The sequence below is a fragment of the Nothobranchius furzeri genome, chromosome 10 (genome assembly GCF_043380555.1).
Source record: "Nothobranchius furzeri strain GRZ-AD chromosome 10, NfurGRZ-RIMD1, whole genome shotgun sequence".
Classification (NCBI taxonomy): Eukaryota; Metazoa; Chordata; class Actinopteri; order Cyprinodontiformes; family Nothobranchiidae; genus Nothobranchius; species Nothobranchius furzeri.
The window spans coordinates 27,227,104-27,249,700 of record NC_091750.1 but is presented as its reverse complement, the minus strand read 5'-3'; the positions used below and the strand labels follow the sequence as shown (position 1 = coordinate 27,249,700).

Sequence of the window (22,597 nt, the reverse complement as noted above, 5' to 3'; positions counted from 1 at the left end):
TTCCTCTGACTCATGGACAGCCTGGCATGGTACAGCTATTAGTAGATTTCTACGCGATGTTCGTTTCTGGCTAACATCACATTTTTGTGCTTTAATGACAAGAAGCCTGAGGTCATCATGTTTAGTCATCAATCACATGGCGTTGACCTGTTATCATTAGCTCCATTCCAAATATCAGTGGTCACTGATTAGGGAGTGAGGCTTGACTCTTCATTGCCATTTGTTCCTCGGGTGAATGCAGTGACTAAGACTTGCTTCTGTAACCTTAGGCACTTGGCTGGTGTTAAATCTATGCTTTCCAAAAAGGACGTGGAAAGTGTGATGCGTGCCTTTGTTCTATAGTGAACGGATTATTGTAGTTCACTCTATGCAGGCTTGCCTCAAGCTTTAACTTCCAGCTCCAGCTGGTGCAAAATGCTGCTGGCCAGTTTATATATGGAGTAAAGAAGTGGGACCGCATATCCCCCATACTGGAGGATTTGAAATGGATGTCAGTGAAACAGTCAATTGCCACGAAGGTAGTGGTCTTGGTGTTTAAAGACCTGGCAGGGACAGCACCATCCTACCTTGCTGAGTTGCTAGTAGAATATGTGCCAGCGCGTGTCCTACGCTCCTCCAACAAGCAGCTACTGGTGTTCCCTTGGGCCAAGCTAAACTCTCGTAGCAAACGTGCATTTGCTATTTTAGCACCGAAACTGTGGAATCAACTTCCACTTGATATTTGAAGCTCAAGCACAGCTTGTTTTTTGCCTGTGTCCAGCCCTTTGAACCATTGTGACTTGTGGTGGTAAAGCGCTTTATACATGAAATGAAGTGATGTACTCACCGCTACAGATGTCAGACAACTGGACAAGGCACCTCTATTTATAGAGCGCATTTCAAATACAGGGCAGTTCAATGTGTTTTACAATTAGCATAATATGGGGGGGAGGGGTCCTTGATAGTCTGTTGAAAAAGATGCACATACATCGTTTTTCTAAATAAAGCACCTAAGTACCTCCATCATTTGGTGGGTGCTCTGTAACTGGCCCACCAAACCAATAGATCATTTGTATAGTACATTTCAATGGCAGTAACCGTTGCCCCAAAGTGCTGCACGGAGCAAAACATAAAAACATTCACCATGTTAAGAAGACTAGAACATGGGAAGTGTCACGACCCCAACAGGAGGTGTTCAAATGTGAAGGAGGGAGTAACATCAGAAACATCACAGTGGGTTTAAAATGGGTTTAACTGTCATAAAAGGCTCTAAGCAAGCAGGTGGAGAGCATCATTAAAATATTGCCAAACAAAAACAAGAGTAAGGACCAGTTAACACCTGGTTAAAACTTTGTTAAAGTTTGACTAAACTAAAAGTTTTTTATCACGTAGTTGATGATAAAAACCGACATCACTATGAAAACACAGTTTTAAAACTCAGTCAGTAAACTACGATGTTAACCTTCAAACCAAAACCTAAAACACATAGATCACCTAGATCCAGGGCCGCTGCTAGGCTTTTGGAGACCCTAAGCTTGATTGGGCAGGGAGCCCCCCCCCCCCCCCCCCGAAAACGTATTTAATATCTTGTCATTTATTTTAAAATGGGAATTAAACAAATTGAATACAAAGGATATATTACATTTGTTATAGCTCAAGGCAAAAACAAAATAACACCAACAACAGCAGCAACATATGAATGCCATATAAGAAATATATCCAACTTTCTTCAGAGCAGCATTACAAAATATTAACATAACAACTATAGGTTCCAAAATTTACCAAATAACCTCAAAAACTCCTCATTACCTGCTGGAGGGCTTTCCAAGATGAGTGTGTGTACGTGGGGGGGGAGGGGTAAATGTTTGTAAACTGTGAGAATAGCTCTTTTGTACAAATTTTGACTGACAGGCTACATAATTAAGAAAACGCTCAACGGCTCAAAAGGTGGGCAACTAATTTGTATGTTTTCTGAACAATATGCTACTGTAATAATAACTCAACTCTGTAATAACCCCCCCCCCCCCCATGCCGAGGCCCTACGCATTCTGCGTACCTTGCGTATGGGCAGCGGCGGCCCTGCCTAGATCCTCCAAAACACACAAAAGTGGTTTAAACAGAATGCGAGGCCTGAAGAACAGCAGAACCCTTGGACTGCTGATGGCATGGCCTTTATATCCCAGGTGTGGATCAACAGGTGGATTCAGTTCAGCTGTGCTCCTCAGCAGCCTGGAACAGGAGGTCCGGGAGGATCGGGGTGATCCTGGAACGGAAGAGGCCGTAACACCAAGATACACAGAATAGTAGACACAAGACTGCTTTGGCCCGCTGAGGCTCCTGTGGAGCGTGGCTAGACCGAAACTCTCAATCTGTGTTTTTGGTTTCATGGTGTTTGATTTTCTGAAGAGGTAGGTGCTTCTATCGTTTTGGATAAATAAGTCAACTGGAACCAGTTGCCTAAAGGGATGATGTAAGAACAAACCACAGGCCCACAGATGGGTATATCAGACCTCAGCCTAATGCTAGCGAAGGCACAGACCACGGCCCACAGCAGGACCGTAACCGTGTCCCCCAAACATGACTTTCTATTGTCAGTCTGTGTCAAGTCTCTAACTGAGTACAGCCTGGTGGACATCAGTGACCTTGGTCTGTCTATCTCTGTCCCAGCTGACTGTGGGGGACCTTTTGACCTCTGGGAGGGAAATTCCACCTTCATGTCTCCAAACTACCCACAGTCGTATGGAAACCTGGCTGAATGTAAGTATACCTGCTCCCTCACCCTACCCGACTTGTGCTTAATTTACACTGAGTACAGCACAGGTGTGGTCAGGTTTCCGGACGCGTCCAGACGGACAACCATGTACACCAACTGCAGTCTGTGTGCTGAACATCTCTGGGAATTTCTCCAGCAATGATCAGAAATTTGACATAAACATATTCCTGTACAAGTAACCTCAACTGTTGAACACCATGTGACAAAGAAGCTGTAAAAATAATGCAACACGGGTTTTATTTAGAAGTAAACCAGATACTTGTGCAGTACCTGATTACGTTAGCATGTCTGTGTCCCTTATGCTGCGCAGTTCTGGAACGTTACCTTTTTATTTGTTTTTAGTGGTTGGAGGTTACAGTACTAGCTCACTGCCTTTGTGTGTTTACCTGTACTCTTCCTTTCTCCCTGTGAGCAGGTGAGTTTCCCACTGTGGGATTGTTTCCTTCCCGTCCGGCTGTGAAGCAATCAGAAGTGATGTCTGAGTGCTGAAAACAAGCCTTGCAGTCTTACCCGGGTTTCCACCGGAGCCGTCAGCAGCACGTCTTGCTCGCGTAAGCTGCTGCTTGGCCCTTCCCACGAGACGCGAAGCAGCAGGGGAGCAGCTGTCACCGACCGAGCACGAAGTCACACGAGTGACTTCGTCAGTAAACACAACAACAAGCAGGAGAAAACTACAACATGGTTTGTGTTTTATGTTCTGTCCGTTTTATAATCGCCAATACGGACCTGAAAAACAAAGGAGACCGCTAGCTAGGTGATAACTTCTCACGGGACCGCACAGTTAGTAACCTTTTTAAAAAGTAAAGCAACCGGAACGCAGTACGTTCTTTATTCTGAAAATCTCGGGAGCTTCTCTCCATTTCCGCGTCCGATTTCCTGTCTTTCCTTCCCCAAAAATGTCGAACTTGACCCGTTTCAGAGGCGTCGCGTGTAGAAAATAGAACCGGCGCGTAAAGGCCGCGACACGCTGCTCCTGAGACGCGGCCGACTCGCGCTGCTGACGGCTCTGGTGGAAAAGGTTCTGTTGACCACAGCGGTTCCTATCAGCAGCTATGACGTGCTGCTGCAGTAACGTGCTGCTGACGGCTGCTGTGGAAAGCCGGGGTTACTCTTACAGTTGGAGCGCTATGGGCTCAGCTATGATGCCCGCCTGGTATCTAAACGTTATCATGGTTGTTTTAAATCCCAACAAGGACAGAAATGAAACAGACAGGGGTGGAGGAAAGGAATAGGTGGGGAACGTTCACAAAAATAAACAACAAAGGATGCTCAAGAACAGTGGCGGCTGGTGAAAAATATTTTTGGTGGGGCTGTGCTATTTTTTATTTTTTTTGAAACAAACTTGTGCTTTCTGAGCTTTGTGCACAATTTCACTATTTCCTGAATTAAGCACAGCTCTTTTATTTCCTGTCTTACATTATTGGACAAAGGGATTAATCCACGTGTGTCTGACTATTGGCACACTGCCTTGCGGACCAAGGTTGAAAAATACTGCATTAAATTGCACATAAAATAGCATGGCAATGTTAGCTCTGCCTAGCATAGCTAGCTTCACCGTGTTGTCCATGTGCGCCCGGGATAACTCGTGTTTCTTCACCTTCTCAGAAAAATGTTTCATGTCCGTAACTCCTGACTCAATCCATGCCTCATCTGTCACAGTCGCTTGGAAAGCAAAATAACGCATTAGCGTGATTGCATCCAGCTAGCCAAGCCTTCCCAGAAGCCTCGTGTGTACAGTTTACCTCTCTCCTCCTCCTGCTGGCTTATCTTTACGTCGGGCTGATCTGGTCCAAGCTCTTTGACATTAAGTTTTTCCACCATAGTTCTCCTCTCGAACGGATATTGGAGAAGAGACCGAACTGAATTCAGTGGCTGCTGAGATCCGGAATCCTGGTTGTAGGCGCACTGGCGTCCATTACATCTGCGTCACGAGACTCTCCGAGTTCTACCGAACACCAACGAAAGCCTTTGGCAGTAGCTCTATCGCCCATCATGCTTCTGAAACAACGTCGACGCTGATTGGATACATTCCCATTCCTACCCTTTGATATTCTTGTCAGCAATTGGACAACTGGTCTCGTCCTGTTTGGGCGATTGAAAAACAGCACACAGCCTCCACCGCTCGGCAGAGACCAATGTAGATATATATATATATATATATATATATATATATATATATATATATATATATATGATTTATTTTTGTTACAAAACACACAATTAACTTAGAATATGTGATTATTGTTAATTTTATTTATTCATTTTTTTAAATAAAAATTAAAAACACTGGGGAAACTGGGAGGGCGGCGCCCTATCGCCCTCTAGTGGCCAGCCGCCACTGCTCAAGAATCTGCATGTTGACCTGCACATGAGGAGGTAGAGTAACAATTTTTTTTCTGCTGAAAAGGACGCAGTCATAATCCAGATGCAAAAATGCACTGTGAGAGTCTTCTTCTTCAACTTCTCAAGTGCCTTCTGCACCATCCAGCCGTGTCGACTGCCGCAGAAGATGGGGGGTGCAGGACTAGACCAACAGCACCTTCAGCACCAGCTGCTGTCGCCTCCAGAAGGTCTCTGATGACTCGGCCACTGTCGGCTGTGTGTCTGAGGGGAAGGACCAGGAGTACAGGTCGGTCATCTTGGACTTGTGGACTGGTGTGAGCGTAACCACCTTCGCTTGAACACCAGTAAGACAAAGGAAATGGTGACTGACTTCCAGAGAAACACTCCTCCTCACTCACCAGTAAACATCCAGATGACCTTTGACCTTTAGCCCAGTGCTGCACAACCAGTAGGCTTTGGCCACTGGGCCTCAGGTACCTGCTGGGGGTGTAGGGACTAAGAAGATCACCAATGTTTGATGGTGCTCGTCAGAACAGTCCCCTGCATCACTGTGAGTCAGAAGGTCATTAGAGACCCTAAGAAGAGCTCTTCCAGTAGAATGAGCTCTACGAAAACCCGACTGGAAGCTATCATAGATGTTATGTTCATCAAGAGCAGCTGTGAGTTGTTTAGCCACAACCTTTTCCAAGATCTTGGAGATGAACGGAAGTTTAGAGATGGGTCTGAAGCTGCTATGGAGAGAGGGGTCGAGACTCGGGTGGATTACAGGGACCTGACCAGAGACCAGAGAAGCATTATTCGTTAAGAGCACACTGGGACCAACGGACTGATGTGGAGCTAGTCCAGGTGTGCCGTGTACAACGGTGTACAATCAGCCAGGTTGTCTTTACTCTATCAGAACAAGACCCAAACCTACGAGAGAGATACGAGGAGTGCAGAATTATTAGGCAAATGAGTATTTTGTCCACATCGTCCTCTTCATGCATGTTGTCTTACTCCAAGCTGTATAGGCTCGAAAGCCTACTACCAGTTAAGCATATTAGGTGATGTGCATCTCTGTAATGAGAAGGGGTGTGGTCTAATGACATCAACACCCTATATCAGGTGTGCATAATTATTAGGCAACTTCCTTTCCTTTGGCAAAATGGGTCAAAAGAAGGACTTGACAGGCTCAGAAAGGTCAAAAATAGTGAGATATGTTGCAGAGGGATGCAGCAGTCTTAAAACTGCAAAGCTTCTGAAGCGTGATCATCGAACAATCAAGCGTTTCATTCAAAATAGTCAACAGGGTCGCAAGAAGCGTGTGGACAAACCAAGGCGCAAAATAACTGCCCATGAAGTGAGAAAAGTCGAGCGTGCAGCTGCCAAGATGCCACTTGCCACCAGTTTGGCCATATTTCAGAGCTGCAGCATCACTGGAGTGCCCAAAAGCACAAGGTGTGCAATACTCAGAGACATGGCCAAGGTAAGAAAGGCTGAAAGACGACCACCACTGAACAAGACACACAAGCTGAAACGTCAAGACTGGGCCAAGAAATATCTCCAGACTGGTTTTTCTAAGGTTTTATGGACTGATGAAATGAGAGTGAGTCTTGATGGGCCAGATGGATGGGCCCGTGGCTGGATCGGTAAAGGGCAGAGAGCTCCAGTCCGACTCAGACGCCAGCAAGGTGTAGGTGGAGTACTGGTTTGGGCTGGTATCATCAAAGATGAGCTTGTGGGGCCTTTTCAGGTTGAGGATGGAGTCGAGCTCAACTCCCAGTCCTACTGCCAGTTTCTGGAAGACACCTTCTTCAAGCAGTGGTACAGGAAGAAGTCTGCATCCTTCAAGAAAAACATGATGTTCATGCAGGACAATGCTCCATCACACGCGTCCAAGTACTCCACAGCGTGGCTGGCAAGGAAGGGTATAAAAGAAGAAAAACTAATGGCATGGCCTCCTTGTTCACCTGATCTGAACCCCACTGAGAACCTGTGGTCCATCATCACATGTGAGATTTACAAGGAGGGAAAACGGTACACCTCTCTGAACCGTGTCTGGGAGGTTGTGGTTGCTGCTGCACGCAATGTTGATGGTGAACGGATCAAAACACTGACCGAGTCCATGGATGGCAGGCTTTTGAGTGTCCTTGCAAAGAAAGGTGGCTATATTGGACACTGATTTGTTTTTGAATGTCAGAAATGTATATTTGGGAATGTGGAGATGTTATATTGGTTTCACTGCTAAAGATAAATAATTTAAATGGGTATATATTTGTTTTTTGTAAAGTTGCCCAATAATTATGCACAGTAATGGTCACCTGCACACACAGATATCCCCTAAAATAGCTAAAACTAAAAACTTCTTCCAAAAACATTCAGCTTTGATATTAATGAGTTGTTTGGGTTCATTGAGAACATGGTTGTTGTTCAATAATAAAATTATTCCTCAAAAATACAACTTGCCTAATAATTGTGCACTCCCTGTACATCCGGCCCTGCCTGTGTGTGTCATCATCATATCTCATGTCCTCTGTGATAAAAGGACCAGCACATGAGGCTGTTGATGACTCTAATCACAGAGTCTGACAGGTAAAAATCTGGAAACTTCATCTGCTCGTCCTCCTTGGCCCGGCAGATCAGAACCACACTTGTAGTTGCATTGTGTTCTCCTCCATAGTCAGAGCAGATATCTAGTGGTTGCTGTAGACCAGCGGTGCTCGGACGTAGAACCACTAAGTCATCAGATGGTTGATGGCGCCACCACCAGCTGCACAGCCAGTCCTGCTGCCTTTAACCTCACTCATCAGTCATCCATGCGCAGGTTAAAAGAAGAGGAGATGTAACGCCTCCTTGTCTGACTCCGTTACTGACCTTCACCCCATCTGTAACACCTGCTGACCATACCTTACCATCAGAAATCATCATAAAGCATGGCTTTTCAGTGAAACACACCTTCAGTGTGTAATGTTCTTGAACCGGAATGTGTCGTGCTATTTATGAACCTAACCCCTCCCTTGGTCCTCTGCTGCAGGTCTGTGGACTCTGCACGCTGCAGAGGGACAAAACATCCAGCTGCATTTCCTAGACTTTGATGTGGAAGCGAACTTTGACGTGGTTGAGGTGCGCGATGGGGCCGGGGCTGACTCCACGTTGCTGGGTGAGGTCCTGCTTTTATCTTCTGCGTTCTACTGTTTCATCATCACCTGCACAGGTGACTTCTAGTGTGAACTCTTTCATGATTCCTTCCTAGCTGTTCTCACTGGCAGCAAAGGCCCCGCCCAGGATTTGTTCTCAACAGCCAATGAGATGACAGTTTGGTTTTTTACTGACTCTGAAGGCTACGGTCGTGGGTTCAGAGCCAACTTCACCTGTGGGGTTGACCTGGGGTCTCCGGGTGAGCTCAGACTCACGGCTCACACACGTTGTGTTTATCAGACGTACTGATTATTAATCGTGTGTTTGTGAACAGCCCCCTGTGCAGCTCATCAGTTTCAGTGTCAGACAGGAAGTTGTATCCAAGGAACCGGTTTCTGCGATGGTGTTGCCGACTGTCCTGACGGGTCTGACGAGGCCGACTGCGGTATGTCACCAAACAATAATCACTACATAGGATCAGTGGCATCTAGCTCAGGACCACGACCCAGATGGTTCTGATGATGTTCTTGAGCCACCGGCTCCACCAAATTCTGCAGAGTCAGGTGAATGTCTGTCAGGACGTGGCACAGGACAAAAGCGTGTGTGTGTGTTATTTTGAAATAATGCTGAAGCAACAAATATTAAATTTCTTATTTATTTATTTATTATTTATTTATTTAGGGGCGTGTATCTCTTGATGCTGCTTCCTTTTCCTACCCGAGGTCACTTCCTCCTCCTTCGGTCCGGTGAGGGCTGTAATGGCGGAAGGTCGTGGTTCTAGGGCTGAAAGGGTTCTGTTCAGATTACAGTTGCTGCATAACTAAAGGGATGAGTCGGGATAACCCAACCCAACCCTCATTCACTCAACAGATTCACTTTCATGGTCTTCTTTAGCAGTAATTAGATGTTTCTTTACCTTTGGCCCTTCGTCAGAGCCGCCAGCTGTTCGTGGCGTCACGTCTGTTTATGTTCATCCTTCATGCTGATAACACCGTCCCATGTGTGAGCACCGTCGTCTCTGTTCACGGTGTGTCTGTGTGACGCACCAAAGGTCGAATTTTCACCAACGTGGACAGAAATGGATTTTCATTGGCAGACTCAAACACACCATCTGACTGGCCTCCAGACAGCTCTGCACCGGTCCTCGTTACACAACATCCTCAGAAAAGGTCTCAGCTGAGACTTCCGCATCCTCACCCTGAGGACCTCAGGGCCGCAGAGAACGTTCATGTTTTTAAGTCAAGACTCAAGACCCGTCTTTTTAGGTTAGCTTTTATCTAAATATTTTCTACAGTTTTATTTCTCATTTTACATGATTATGTTTTATTACTTGCTTTGCATGTTCTATATGATTATATTTTAGCACAGTTTTATTATTTAAATTATTATTTTACTGTTTATATCATTTTATTTATTACTTATTTTCTAATTTTTGTCATTTATATTAGCTCTTTTATTACATTTTTATTCATTTTAATCCAGTGTTTCCTCTGTGGGGGCCCTCTGCCCCGGGAGCGGTGGTCGACTGTAGCTTCCTGGGCGCTCTATAGGTGGGGGTCTATGCCCCCCCTCCACTGAGCGCCCTGACTTAGTGTGGAAGACCTGATGCTGCCGGGGCAGACGGCTCCTCTGATGGCGTTTCCTTGCGTTACCATACTTGGCACATCTGGACTCAGCCTAATATAATTTTTACTTGTGTGTGTGTGAGTCTGTGTGTGTGTGTGTGTGTGTGTGCGTGTGATTGCATATGTTTGTAAATGTTTTTAACCTGTTATGGGAATCTGGGGTCATTTTGTAAAGCACTGTGAATCACACTTTGTTTGAAAAGCGCTTTAGAAATAAAATTTGATTGATTGATTGATTGATTGAATAGAGTTTATCTTCCTAACAGCTCCTATGTGACGTTACAACTTACAGGATGAAATAATCAAATGAACAAGATGTTTAACCCTCCCACTGCCCTAATGGGTGTGACCCTGCGAGGAACGTGCACCACTGAGCAGGGTTGGTGCTTTATCCCTCGGGTCCATGTGGCGGGGGTGAGGATTGAGCCCCCCTCATGAATAATCTGTGCTTTAAAATGAAAATCTTTCTTACTAATTCAGAGTTAAACTACTCCAGATTAGTATGTGTTGATTGAACAGGTTTGTCTATTAGGACTCATACACATGATAAATAGATGGTTATTAATGTTTAACATCCACTTCACATGAGTGTTTAAGCATCCTCATTCATTCACACAGAGTTACCCATCTTTGTGTCTGAAGGGAGGAGGGACTTCTGAGGTGTTTTTGGTGATGCCCTCAATTGTTTCAAATTCTCGTTTGCAAAATTTATAAATAAGTCAGGCGATAAAACAGAAATGTTTACAGAAATCATTCAGTTCCTAGCTGACTCCCCATCCGGCCAAATTGGTGGAAGAACCTTTTGAAACCATCAAGTCAAAGCCTCTCTGAACCGCTGCGAGTGATTTCAGACACAACGGCTCCTCTAAGAGCCGCCAAACAGCCTTCAACAAGCATTCCCGCTTCCTGTCGTGACCTGGAGATGTCTCAGACTAGACGGGTCTTATCAGAGCCAGTCTACGGGTCCACTCCGTTGACAGTGTCCAGCTCGACCTCCTGACCCCCTGGTTCTGAAATAAAATTAAAAAATATACAGAAGAGATTCACTTTCACTCTCTGGCCTGCTGTTCAGATATGGCTGCCTCCGGCTCAGAAACCAGGTGCTGTGGATGTTCTACCTGAGGTGCTCAGGTGTGCTCACAAACATAATACATCCCTCCTGAAATTCAACATTTTCTATCAGTTCTGTTGCAGGTTAATGGTTCTGGTCACCTCCACTTTCACGTGATCTCTTCTCTACTCACTGTGTGCGCTGACACCTGGAGCTTTCACCTGTCCCACTTCATCTGTCAGTACCTGGGATACAGGTAACTCACACCTGCTGGTGCTGGGATAGGTTCAGAAGAGTCAGAACGATGGAATGGTTCAGATTTTGACTCCTGGCAGGTCTGGAGAGGCGTCGCTGCTGCCAGCTCAGCCTCAAGATGCACCATTTGCTGTCGTCTCAGTGACTGGTAATGGAACACTGGAAACCAGCATCAGGTAACCGACCACGGCCTCGTTTATTAAGCTTCTCACTGAACACCGGGGCTGAAACTTGTGATTTATAAAAGAATAGAGATGTAAAACTGTCACTAATCAGGGCTGACTAAAGCCATGTTTAAGACCAATAAGGCTAGGAATAAACCTGCTTTTAAACCTGGTGTTAACAGCGGGGGGTGGAGCCGGCCTTGTGTGGGAGGAGCTTTAGTCTCCTCCCCTTTCTGTCAGCTCATGGGTCCCTGAACGAGGCTAAGTTCACTTACGCCCTGAATCACACACATGTGCTTCAGTTTAAATGGAAGGTAATGATGGCGTTTCCACCACGCCGCTTTGAGATTTATCAGCTTGTAAAAGTTCGTAATCAGCATGACCACAAATCAGACATTGGTACGTCTCATATGTGACATCACCACCGAATCTCCTCCCCCCTAGCGTAGTTGCTACTCACCACAAAGTCATCAGTGGTAATATTAACCTGTGTTATGTGTGCTACTAGTGAGAGGCTAACTAGTCTCCCGACACAGGTAAACCCCGAGTTCATTCCCCAAACTAAGTCTAATGAGTTAGCATCGTTTTTCAATGAGAAGACCATAAACATCAGACCATCCATCACAACCAGACCACAGCTGCAGCCACACAGCAGCAATCTGGCTACAACAGCAGCTTCCAGCGTGATCAGCGCTGGAGAACATAGTTAAGGTTAAACTCATCTACCTGCTGTCTGGACAACCTGCCAACTCACTTCTTCTACAATGTTTTGGCTGCTTAAAAGCTGATGTAGTGAAAACTGTTAGCTGTTCCTTAGCATCAGGTATGTTCCTACATCAGTGAAAGCTGCTGCTGTTGAATCTCTTCTAGAGAAAACGAAACTAAATCCCTCAGTGATGAATAACTACAGACCCATCTCCAATCTCCTTGTACGGGAACATGATAGAAAAAGCTGTTTCCTACCAGCTATCACCCAATTTCTCATATTAATGTTGATCTCAAAATAATTTGTAAAGCCCTGACAAAAAGCCCTTCATAATACGCCCTGACCAAACTGGTTTCATTAAGGGTAGACAGTCATCCACAAACTCACGTAAATTACTTAATTTTGATAGATTTCTCTTACAGTAGTAACATAGAAACTAGTATATTATCTCTAGGTGCAGAAAAAGCTTTTGATAGAGTTAACTGGAAGTTCTTATTTGCAACTTTACATAAGTTTGGTTTTGGGAACTTCTTCTTAAACTGGCTACAAACATTATACAGTTCACCAACAGCACGTGTCAGGACGAACGACCAAATATCAGCTAGCTTCTGTCTTCAGAGGGGGACCAGGCAGGGATGCCCACTCTCCCCCTCACTGTTTGCTATCTTTATTGAACCACTAGCAGCAGCAGTTAGGCAAACAACAGGTATTAAAGGGATAAAGTGTAAGAAAGTAGAACACAAGATCAGTCTTTATGCAGATGATGTTTTACTCTTTCTCCAGAATTCTCAATCCTCTCTCTCCCATTCAATAGAACTGATGAACTCTTTTTCAAGAGTTTCAGATTACTCTATAAACTGGTTAAAATCCACAGTTCTACTAATTAATTTCTCTTTTGTCAATTTACTTAATACACAATTGGAGTCAGGGAATATCACATACCTGGGAATTAATGTCTCTCCCAAGTTAGCAGATCTAACCAAACTAAACTACATCCCACTTTAAAGAAAGTGGAAGATGATCTTGCAAGATGGAAATCCTTACCAATATCACTCATGGGGAGAGTTGCTACAATTAAAATGATGGTCTTACCCAGAATAAATTACTTATTCTCGATGATCCCAAACAAACCACCAGCTGACTGGTTTAAATCTCTGGACTCCTCAATTACTAAATTCCTTTGGCAGGATAAACCTCCACGAATTAGCTTAAAAACGCTTCAGACGACCAAAGACAGAGGAGGACTGGATCTACCCAACTTTTATTATTATTTCTTAGCCAACAGACTGCAATATATACCAAGATGGTTGCAAGATAACCTACTAGATGAGTCTTGGTTAGATATAGAACAGACACTTTGCAATACGATAGAGCTTTCAGACTTACCATTTATTAGCTCAAGCATAAGGAAACATGAAGGCTTCAAAAGTATTAGTATCAGCACCTCTCTGACAGCATGGTGGGAGTATCTTAAAATGACAGAGTCTTCACTAGTACCATGCAGACGCACACCTATCTGGAATAATCCGGATATTTTGCAAAATAATAAAATGTTGAAACTTCTGGACTGGAAAAATAAAGGGATCCTATACCTGGAACACATATATGAAGGATTGGACTTCATCCCATTTAATAGAATAGCCTCCCAATTTGGAATAGATAAGAATAGCTTTTTAGAATATCACCAAATTAAATCTGTAGTCAAACAAAAATGTAAGCTCAATAAAATAGAATTACAAACACCACCAAGGGTATTAGACTTCTATAATCTCAAACCCCCCAAACTACTGTCTAAAGTATATAAGACACTGTCCAAAATAGACGATAGAATAGCAATCCCTATTGAAAAACGGGAGGTGGATCTATCAGTCAGCTTTGGCCAGAACTTCTGGTCCCAAACTTGTTTAAAATCTTTTAAAATGATCAGAGACTCCAATTTACAATTAATTCAGTACAAAATTCTACACAGAGTACACTATACAGGTCATCAGATGTTCAAGATGGGGTTTGTGTCGTCTGACACCTGTACACACTGCACAAACAACATTCCTGACAATTACATTCATGCACTGTGGTCCTGTCTACCTGTCCAGGAATTTTGAGGTAGAGTATGTGAAGACCTGTCAAAGTGTCTGAAATGTCATATCCCAACCACCCCCTCTCTTTGTTTACTGGGAAACCTGGACGATGTCCCGACTGAAACATCTTTGGTTCACGTGGTTCTGACTGCCATATGCATCGCTAAGAAAGCTATCCTCTTGAACTGGAAAAATATAGAAATCTTTTGTTAGATCATATTACACTTGATATAGCCTCTGCTTCCACTTCAAATCAATCTCTATGGGCTCCTTTGATCGGTTCCATCACATAGCAATGATGGGGGACAGTTGATGTTGTCCTGCGGGATGATGTGGGTGGGTGGGGGGGAGGGTGGGGGGTGGAGGGTCTGAGTTTGGAGTATCCAGATGTTCCTTGGGGGTGGGTTCACTGGGGATGTCTGGGACTGGGGGGCCGTTGCCCCCCTCTGGAGGTGCTTGGGTTGCCTCGGGGGGTGGACTGTTGGCGGTTGTGAGGGGGGCCCCTTGGAGGTCTTGGCGGCGGCCATGGGTCACTGCCTGGCAGCTGCATTGCCCCTGGGCGTGTCTGGGTGGGGGCCTGGGGGCTCGGGGTGTTGGGGTGGCCGGTCCCGTGTGGGGATCTGGGCAGGGCCTTGGGGGTCGGGTCCTGAAATGTATGCTGCCGGGAAGAAGACGGGAACATGCAGCAGTGCCTGGTCCGGGTTCAGGACCCTCGGCTAGACCTTGGCTCCTCTGCTGTTCCATCACAGGGGAGGGGGAGGTCCAGGAGGGGGAGGACCCAAACTTACCTGGATGTCCTATGTCTTATATATTCTGGAAGTTGTGCAAATGCAGGGATGGGCATAAATATTCTGCTGGGGTGGGGCTGGGTTGGTGCGCTCGGACTCTGTGAGGCTCTGTAATGCTGCTGCTTTGGGTCCTGGCAGGATGGGCTGGGGTCTCCATGCCCTGGGTGGCAATTTGACAACAGAGGTGCCTATTGGGGCCAGTGGGGGAGCTGGCTCCCTGGAGGGCTGAGCCCAACCAGCCATTCCTCCCCATCCCCGCATATTTCTCACCGCCTGCTCCCTCACATCATCACACAAACATGCACATAGGACCTTGGGGGGTGGACAAGTCAGGGGTGCGGGTATGAACACCATTTCCGCATTCCTGTGGCAACCTGCCCCCCAATTTTATTTGCACCTTATACACTTCCACCGATGACATTCCACGCAAAAACACACGTAGGGCCTTGGGAGTGAGCACATTCAAAGGCACTTGGCAGGGGGATTTTTCAGCCTCCTCCCGAGTGCCGGTGCCCACTTCCAATTTTAAACTGCACTTAGACACCGAGGGCTGTGGGTGCAAGTGGGGTGGTGCGGTGGCATCAGCTGGCATAGGCCAGAAAATGCCCGCACTGCCCGCTCACCACAGCCATGGAATACACCTCATCAACACACAACACTATATTGGAGCAGGTGGAGGGAGACTAGGGGTCTTAGCACACCTCTGTTGTTGCTTGGCTTCCTGGGGCTGGAGGCTAGGAGGGAGGTCTGGCCGTCTGGTTGGGGTCTGGGGTGGTGGGTTGCTGTGCTCAGCGTTGGGCGGGGGAGCCTGCTCATCAGCACCCCAGCAGAAAGAGTCAAACTCTGGTTACCGGTGATGGTTGTACCCTATGTGCAGCAGTACCGGGACCAGAGTGAATAGGGCGTGTATGGGGAGCATGAGTGGGTGTCCGGTATTGCATTTTTGTAAGTCTTTGGTTGTATGTGCATGTGTGAGCATGAGGGAGGGAGTGTGTGACTGTGTTTGTATATGACTGTATATGTCAGGTGGGGCCTTTGACTCCTCCTCTCTCCTGTAACTTCTTTTGATGATATAGATCTTCGTCCCCCCTCCCCCTGCCACACCTGGTGTGGGGTGTGGTGACTTGGTCTGCCTGAGTGTTTGTGGCTCCCGTGTCAGGGGGCTTAAGGTTTTTGGCATCTGCCTGTTCAATCCCGGTGGCTGCCTGGTGGGGTCTGGGTCCCTGGGCTCTGCTGGGTCCCCGGCGGGGGTGGTCGCCCCTGGAACCCGGGTCGCTGGGTCCCGGGCTCGGCCAGCTAGGGGGTGGGAGGCTGCGGGCGGGCCTGTGGGCTTGCCGCTGATATCTCCCGAGACTCTGCCGGCTGCTGGTTGTGGCCCCCCGGCGCGATCCTCTGTGACTCTCGAGGGAGGCGGGGGACTTTCTGGTTGAAGTCTCCTTGGGGTTCCTGTGTTCTGGGGCAGCGCCTGGATCTCTGGGACTTGGAGCTCTCTCCGTCTCCTACACATCTTTGGGGGGGGCGGATCTGTGGTCCCTCACACTCTCAATAGAGCTCCGGGAGTTGACGTCACTTCTCCCAGCATGCAACAGTTCAAATCGAAATGGCGCCATATTGGCATGCATAAGCCGGCAGCTGGACTATTTGTTATTGTCAGAAAACTCAATCAAACGGGAAATATGGTAGATTCCTGTTGTGCCCCAGGATGCAGAACAGACGTGGACGACATAAGGAATGAGCCATCTACAGGATTCCCCAAGATCCGAAGCGCCGCAAACGTTGGATCATTGTAATAAAACGCTCTAGTGACCGGGCTGAAATGAAACTGGGTTCCCGAGAGTAAAGGTTTTCGCTTATGCAGCGACCGCTTCATATCAGGCACTTAAACCAATGTTTCCTCAACTGTGTGTGGTATTTATTTTAAATGCTTTTATTACGATTCTTAGTGGGCTTCCTAAACTTATTTTGGCGTGGCTTTTTCTGTCTTATTACTCATAACAACAAGTAAACGTCACGTAAAACGTTGCCTCGTGAGTTCTGCGTGCTGCCGTTTACGTGTTTTAGGATCACAGCAATTAACCGGCTAAGCTGCATTTAATTTTTAAGCAATGGTTGATCAATTGTCAGATCACACATAAAAAGCACTTTGGATTGCTATTATCTGTCTCACCAAGTCAGATCTCAGACAGATCCTGAGACGCTCCTGCCTGACATTTTTATTTTATTCACGGAAAAAAATCAGACTAGTGATTTCTCTTGAATTTCAGTTTATACATTCAAACAGCACAGCACTCTATTTAAACTACTTACATGTAAATCTATGTTATTTGTCCATTCATCCATCCATTTTCATCCGCTTATCTGGAGTCGGGTTGCGGGGGCAGTAGCCTAAGTCGAGAGGCCCAGACTTCCCTCTCCCCAGCCACCTGAGCCAGCTCCTCCGGGGAAATCCCAAGGGGTTCCCCGGCCAGGTCCGGTAAGAAGTCCGCTTCGACAGCTTCTGGCGGGGCACGGTAAGGGTTGGAGATGTTTAGTCTATTTAATTTCTGACTATATAAAACGATTTATTCGGTTTTAAAGTGTGAAGTAAACTCAGACGAAGTAAAATCTAAGCCGATCCCGTTCACGTTCATGGTTACGATCCGTGTTTGTTTACCTTTTTTTTCCTGCCAATATGGCGTCTACTAACTGAGAGCCACGTGGGGTCAGGAGCTCTATTGGACGCTCCTATAGGTAAACCTTACATAAACAATCAGTGTACACACAGGTGCTCACATGGTGCTCTCAAAAGTATGGGCTTGGGCACGTTCAACACATGTCTTAAGGCTGTCGTTGCCTCTAAATGCACTATGATTTATTATCATGTGATTGTTCAGTTAAACAATGTTGATTTTATATTTCATCATCAGGTTGACGCAGTGATAGCTTGCTCCTGATGTATTGTTGTTTGTCCCATTTTTTTCTGTTCTTTCTCTTTCTGCAGGTCTAGAAGCAGACTCTTGTTCATTATTGTTTATTTTTGTGGGATCCCCCCCCCCCTTCCCCCCTCTCTCCCCACCTCTCGTCTTTTCCTTTCTCTTTCACCTCTGTCTCCGTGTCTAGTCAGAATTACAAAGCATTCAAAAACAATAACAATAAAGTTTTAAGTATCAGGCGTGACATTAAAAGCAAACGCTTTGATGCTCCACCTGAGAGTAAATCTGTAAGGCTTGTTACCAGCATTCAGACATCAATTCTGTTTGCTTCACAGCCAGACAGGACACGGTTTAAAAAAAGCTGTTATGATCCATCTGAACAGCTTTTAGAGACAACCTGCTAGATATTCTCCAGTAAGGCTTTAGACAACACCACAGCACTGAGACCGCACTTATTAAAGTATTAAATGATATCCGTCCTAATGCGGATTCAGACAAAACATCTGTCCTGTAGGGCTGGGGGTAAATGATTATTTTTAAAATGATTATTCTGACGATTATTTCATTGAATAGTCGACGATTTTAATGACTATTTAGACGATTAATCTAGCGATTATTTTTCTAATGCACAATGAATAAAAACAAGAAAATCTCAAATAAATTCCTCCAAAAAGTTGATAAATTGTTACTGTAAGAGAATAAAAAGTACAGGCCTTCCATTTTGTATAACACTGCTTTTATTGTGTTGCGGTTGGTTATGTTCTGGTGACGTGTAGAACTTGGGAGTGGTTGGTGCCTGAGAGGTGGTTGGAGACGGAGTGTCTCCATGCTGCTTTGTTTTGGTCACTTATGTGCGTGAGGCGAGTGGTGCTACGACCCTTCCTGGGGAGTTTGGCTCGTGTGCAAAAAGGAAGGGACAATAACGGGATTTAAAAGTTAAAATGATGATCAGGTTTATTTACAACTACAAAACATAAATCTTTCCATCCACAGGTTGGGAATAATAAAACTAATTCTGCCTGTGGGGAATTAAAACAAAAGTACAAATAAGTAGGGATGTCCCACTGGGCAAAGATTAATGGGTTCTGGACCAAAATAAGGATCTCCAAAGGTCCAAACTCTAAACTGGGCGGTTAAACCAAACTCAGGTGATATTTTACACTAAACCGAAAACCCACAACACTCTAAATGTAATAAAAGGGAGATCTGCACCACAAAATAGATGAACTCTAAACCAAAACATAACAGCTAATCCAAACGCAAGAAGCTGTTAGCGAAAATGCTAACAGTAGCTTTACCAAAGTTAAGTTCAAGTTACCAAGTTTAAATAAACCAAAAACACCCAGCAGCAAACAGACCAGCATGGAGGAGAGCCTGCTACCACCAAAACAGCTCTCCTAATGTCTGAAAGAAGCTCCTTTATGAAGGGAGAAACGCTCCCGGTGATTTTCTACATCTGCGGTAGAGACGAAGCAGCGCATTTGACCCCGGAAGTTGTTGTCCGTTGCCGGGAGATGAAGGCGGGCAAAACAGAAAAGGAATCTAGTAGCGGACGGACATTGTTCCGGGACTTCGGTATTTGGTGGAGATGTTAGTGAAGGCAGAGAAGAGGGCGAACTAGAGGAAAAACAAGCAGATTCCTCCTCTATTTACAAACTCCTGGGGATGCAACAAGTGGGCGTGGTGCGTCGACTACCGGATCTGACGTTGACTACATTTTAGAATCGAGCCGTCGACGTCATTGACGCTTCGCTACAGCTCTACTGTCCTGATGATGATTCATCTCAGTGCAGCTGTTGATACTGAGGACCACAACATCCTTCTTGATAGGCTCTTAACCTGGGTGGGACTACAGGTACAGTCCATAGTTGGTTCTGATTTTATCTTGAAAACAGGGGTTATGTTTTTTCTATTGGTGATCACAAATCAAAGCTGATCAGCATGACATGTGGGGTCCCCCAAGGCTCAGTTCTTGGACCACTGCTCTTCAACCTCTACATGTTCCCCCTTGGTCCACCCCATTAGCAAACAGAACTGATGTCTCAATGCTGGAGACAAGCCTTACAGATTTACTCTCAGGTGGAGCATCAAAGCTTCTGCTTTAATGTTACGCCTGATACTTAAAACTTTATTGTTATTGCTTTTGGATGCTTTATAATTCCGACCAGGCACGGAGACAGAGGTGAGACAGCGGGTGACTGATGGGTGGGAAAAGGAGGGGGACTGAGAGCGGGCGACCAGGGTAGAGCAGTGAGACGTGATTTGAAGATCCAGGGTTGGAGGTAGAAATTAGGACCTGAGCAGAGCGGAAAACACCAGGTTCAGTCTCAACAGACAGATTACTAGTCAGGTTCAGACTGGTGGTCGGATCTACCCAAACTGAGTAATCAACCGGCGTAGAGTGGTGTCGCGCTGCTCCTTAAGTACCTGGTGCTGTCAGGAACCGAGTTCAGAAGACCCGTGAAGACGCCAACACAGTAAAAATATATTAAAAAGTCTTTATTTAATGCAGAGGTACCTGGAGGGCAAGGCTGAGGCAGGTTCAGAGGCAGGCTAAGGTCAAAGTGGCAGGCAGAGAGCAAGGCAGGGGTCAGGCAAAAAACAAGGTCCAGAGGCAAAGATCAGGCAGGGTGGATGGCTGGAGAACTACTGGCAAGGCTGTAATAATCTGGCATCTGTTGACTGGATGGCTGGTTCTTTTATAGCAGGGGAAGCAGGTGAATGGGATGAGGCTGATTACAGGAGCAGGTGGAATGAATGGAGCTGATTGAAGCTGACAGGTTGCTGGGGAAAGCAGGGCTTGGCTGGAGCTTGGTGAGAGGAACCAGGTGAGCTGAATGAAGGTATAATGAGGAAGTGGAGGAGGGTGAAGGATGGGAGTCATGACAGGTGCTGGGGAATCTCAGCCATACCCACCTCCAGACACAACTCAGGAGACTTACCCAGACTGTGACACATCCCGACTTAATAATTATTTGGTTTCCTCCTCCCTATTTTTATCGGTGGAAGTTTATTCAGTGGCGTTTGTCCCTTGTACGCTAAAATAACCAGCTTTTGTTGATTAAACCTTTGGAACAGCCATTAGAGAACGTCATTCCTTCCATTTAACACCATTTTATCCAGACACCATATCTCATGTTCATTCTTTTTCTTTTATACTATTTTATGTACCTGTGGTAACTCCTAGACAGCAGGAGGGGATGTCACACTGACCACAACTCACAACCAGATATGGGACCTGAAGAAGTCTCCAGGACAGGGCTCTTCCATTCGGGGCCTGGAGGGCCGGTATCCAGCACGTTTTAGTGGTTTCTCTGCTCCAACACGCTTGATTAAGTGGTTGAGTCACCTGTGCAGCAGCTCACCAGGCTCTAAAGAAGTTTGTTAATTACCTCGTCGTCATAGTCTTCCTCCGCTAATCCGGGTCCGGGTCGCGGGGGCAGCATCCCAACTAAGGAGCTCCAGACCGTCCTCTCCCCGGCCACCTCCACCAGCTCCTCCGGCAGGACCCCAAGGCGTTCCCAGACCAGATTGGAGATGTAACCTCTCCAATGTGTCCTGGGTCGACCCGGGGGCCTCCTGCCGGCAGGACATGCCCGAAACACCTCCCCAGGGAGGTGTCCAGGAGGCATCCTGACCAGATGCCCAAACCACCTCAACTGACTCCTTTCGATCCGCAGGAGTAGCGGTTCTACTCCGAGTCCCTCCCGAATGTCCGAGCTCCTCACCCTATCTCTAAGGCTGAGCCCGGCCACCCTACGGAGGAAACTCATTTCGGCCGCTTGTATCCACGATCTCGTTCTTTCGGTCATTACCCAAAGCTCATGACCATAGGTGAGGATTGGGACGTAGATCGACCGGTAAATCGAGAGCCTGGCTTTCTGGCTCAGCTCCCTCTTCCCCACGACAGATCGGCTCAGCGTCCGCATCACTGCAGATGCTGAACCAATCCGCCTGTCGATCTCCCGATCCCTCCTACCCTCACTCGTGAACAAGACCCTGAGATACTTAAACTCCTCCACTTGAGGTAGGACCTCTCCCCCGACCCGGAGTTGGCAAGCCACCCTTTTCCGGTCGAGAACCATGGTCTCAGATTTGGAGGTGCTGATCCTGATCCTAGCCGCTTCACACTCGGCCGCGGACCTACCCAGCAAGAGCTGAAGGTCAGAGCTGGATGAAGCTAGGAGGACCACATCATCCGCAAAAAACAGAGACGAGATTCTCCTGCCACCAAACTCGACACACTCCACACCACGGCTGCACCTAGAAATTCTGTCCATAAAGGTAATGAACAGAACCGGTGACAAAGGGCAGCCCTGGCGGAGTCCAATCCTCACCGGGAACAGGTCCGACTTACTCACCCCATACTCCTAGAGTGCCCCCCACAGGGTGCCCCTGGGGACACGGTCATTAGCCTTCTCCAAATCCACAAAACACATGTGGATTGGTTGGGCAAACCCCCATGCCCCCTCCATCACCCTTGCAAGGGTATAGAGCTGGTCCACAGTACTAGGCAGCAGTAGCTCAACAGGTTGAGTGGGTTGTCCAGTAATCGGAAGGTTGCAGGTTTGATCCCGGCTCTGGACAGAGAATTATGCTGCTGTGTCCTTGGGCCAGACACTTAACCCACCTTGCCTGCTGGTGGTGGTCGGAGGGACCGGTGGTGCCTGTGTCAGTGTGCCCCAGGGCAGCTGTGGCTACATCGTAGCTCATCACCACCAGTGTGTGAATGTGTGTGTGAATGGATGAATGATAGTCCTTACTCTGAGAGGCGCTATACAAGTGCGGGTCATTTACTCAACATGT

General features: G+C 46.6%; 1 protein-coding gene across 5 annotated transcripts in view; it reads left to right on the top strand.

Moving 5' to 3' along the window:
* The window catches only part of tmprss15 (transmembrane serine protease 15), a 63,127-nt gene that overhangs the window by 27,844 nt on the left and 12,686 nt on the right, over nucleotides 1-22,597 (top strand). For all 5 annotated transcript variants that reach the window (XM_015962003.3, XM_070555447.1, XM_015962001.3 and 2 more), the window contains 6 exons: nucleotides 2,647-2,736; nucleotides 8,109-8,234; nucleotides 8,328-8,471; nucleotides 8,547-8,657; nucleotides 11,021-11,144; nucleotides 11,224-11,319. In XM_015962003.3, coding sequence (XP_015817489.3) covers nucleotides 2,647-2,736; nucleotides 8,109-8,234; nucleotides 8,328-8,471; nucleotides 8,547-8,657; nucleotides 11,021-11,144; nucleotides 11,224-11,319 — 691 coding nt within the window. The remainder of the gene's footprint in view (nucleotides 1-2,646; nucleotides 2,737-8,108; nucleotides 8,235-8,327; nucleotides 8,472-8,546; nucleotides 8,658-11,020; nucleotides 11,145-11,223; nucleotides 11,320-22,597) is intronic.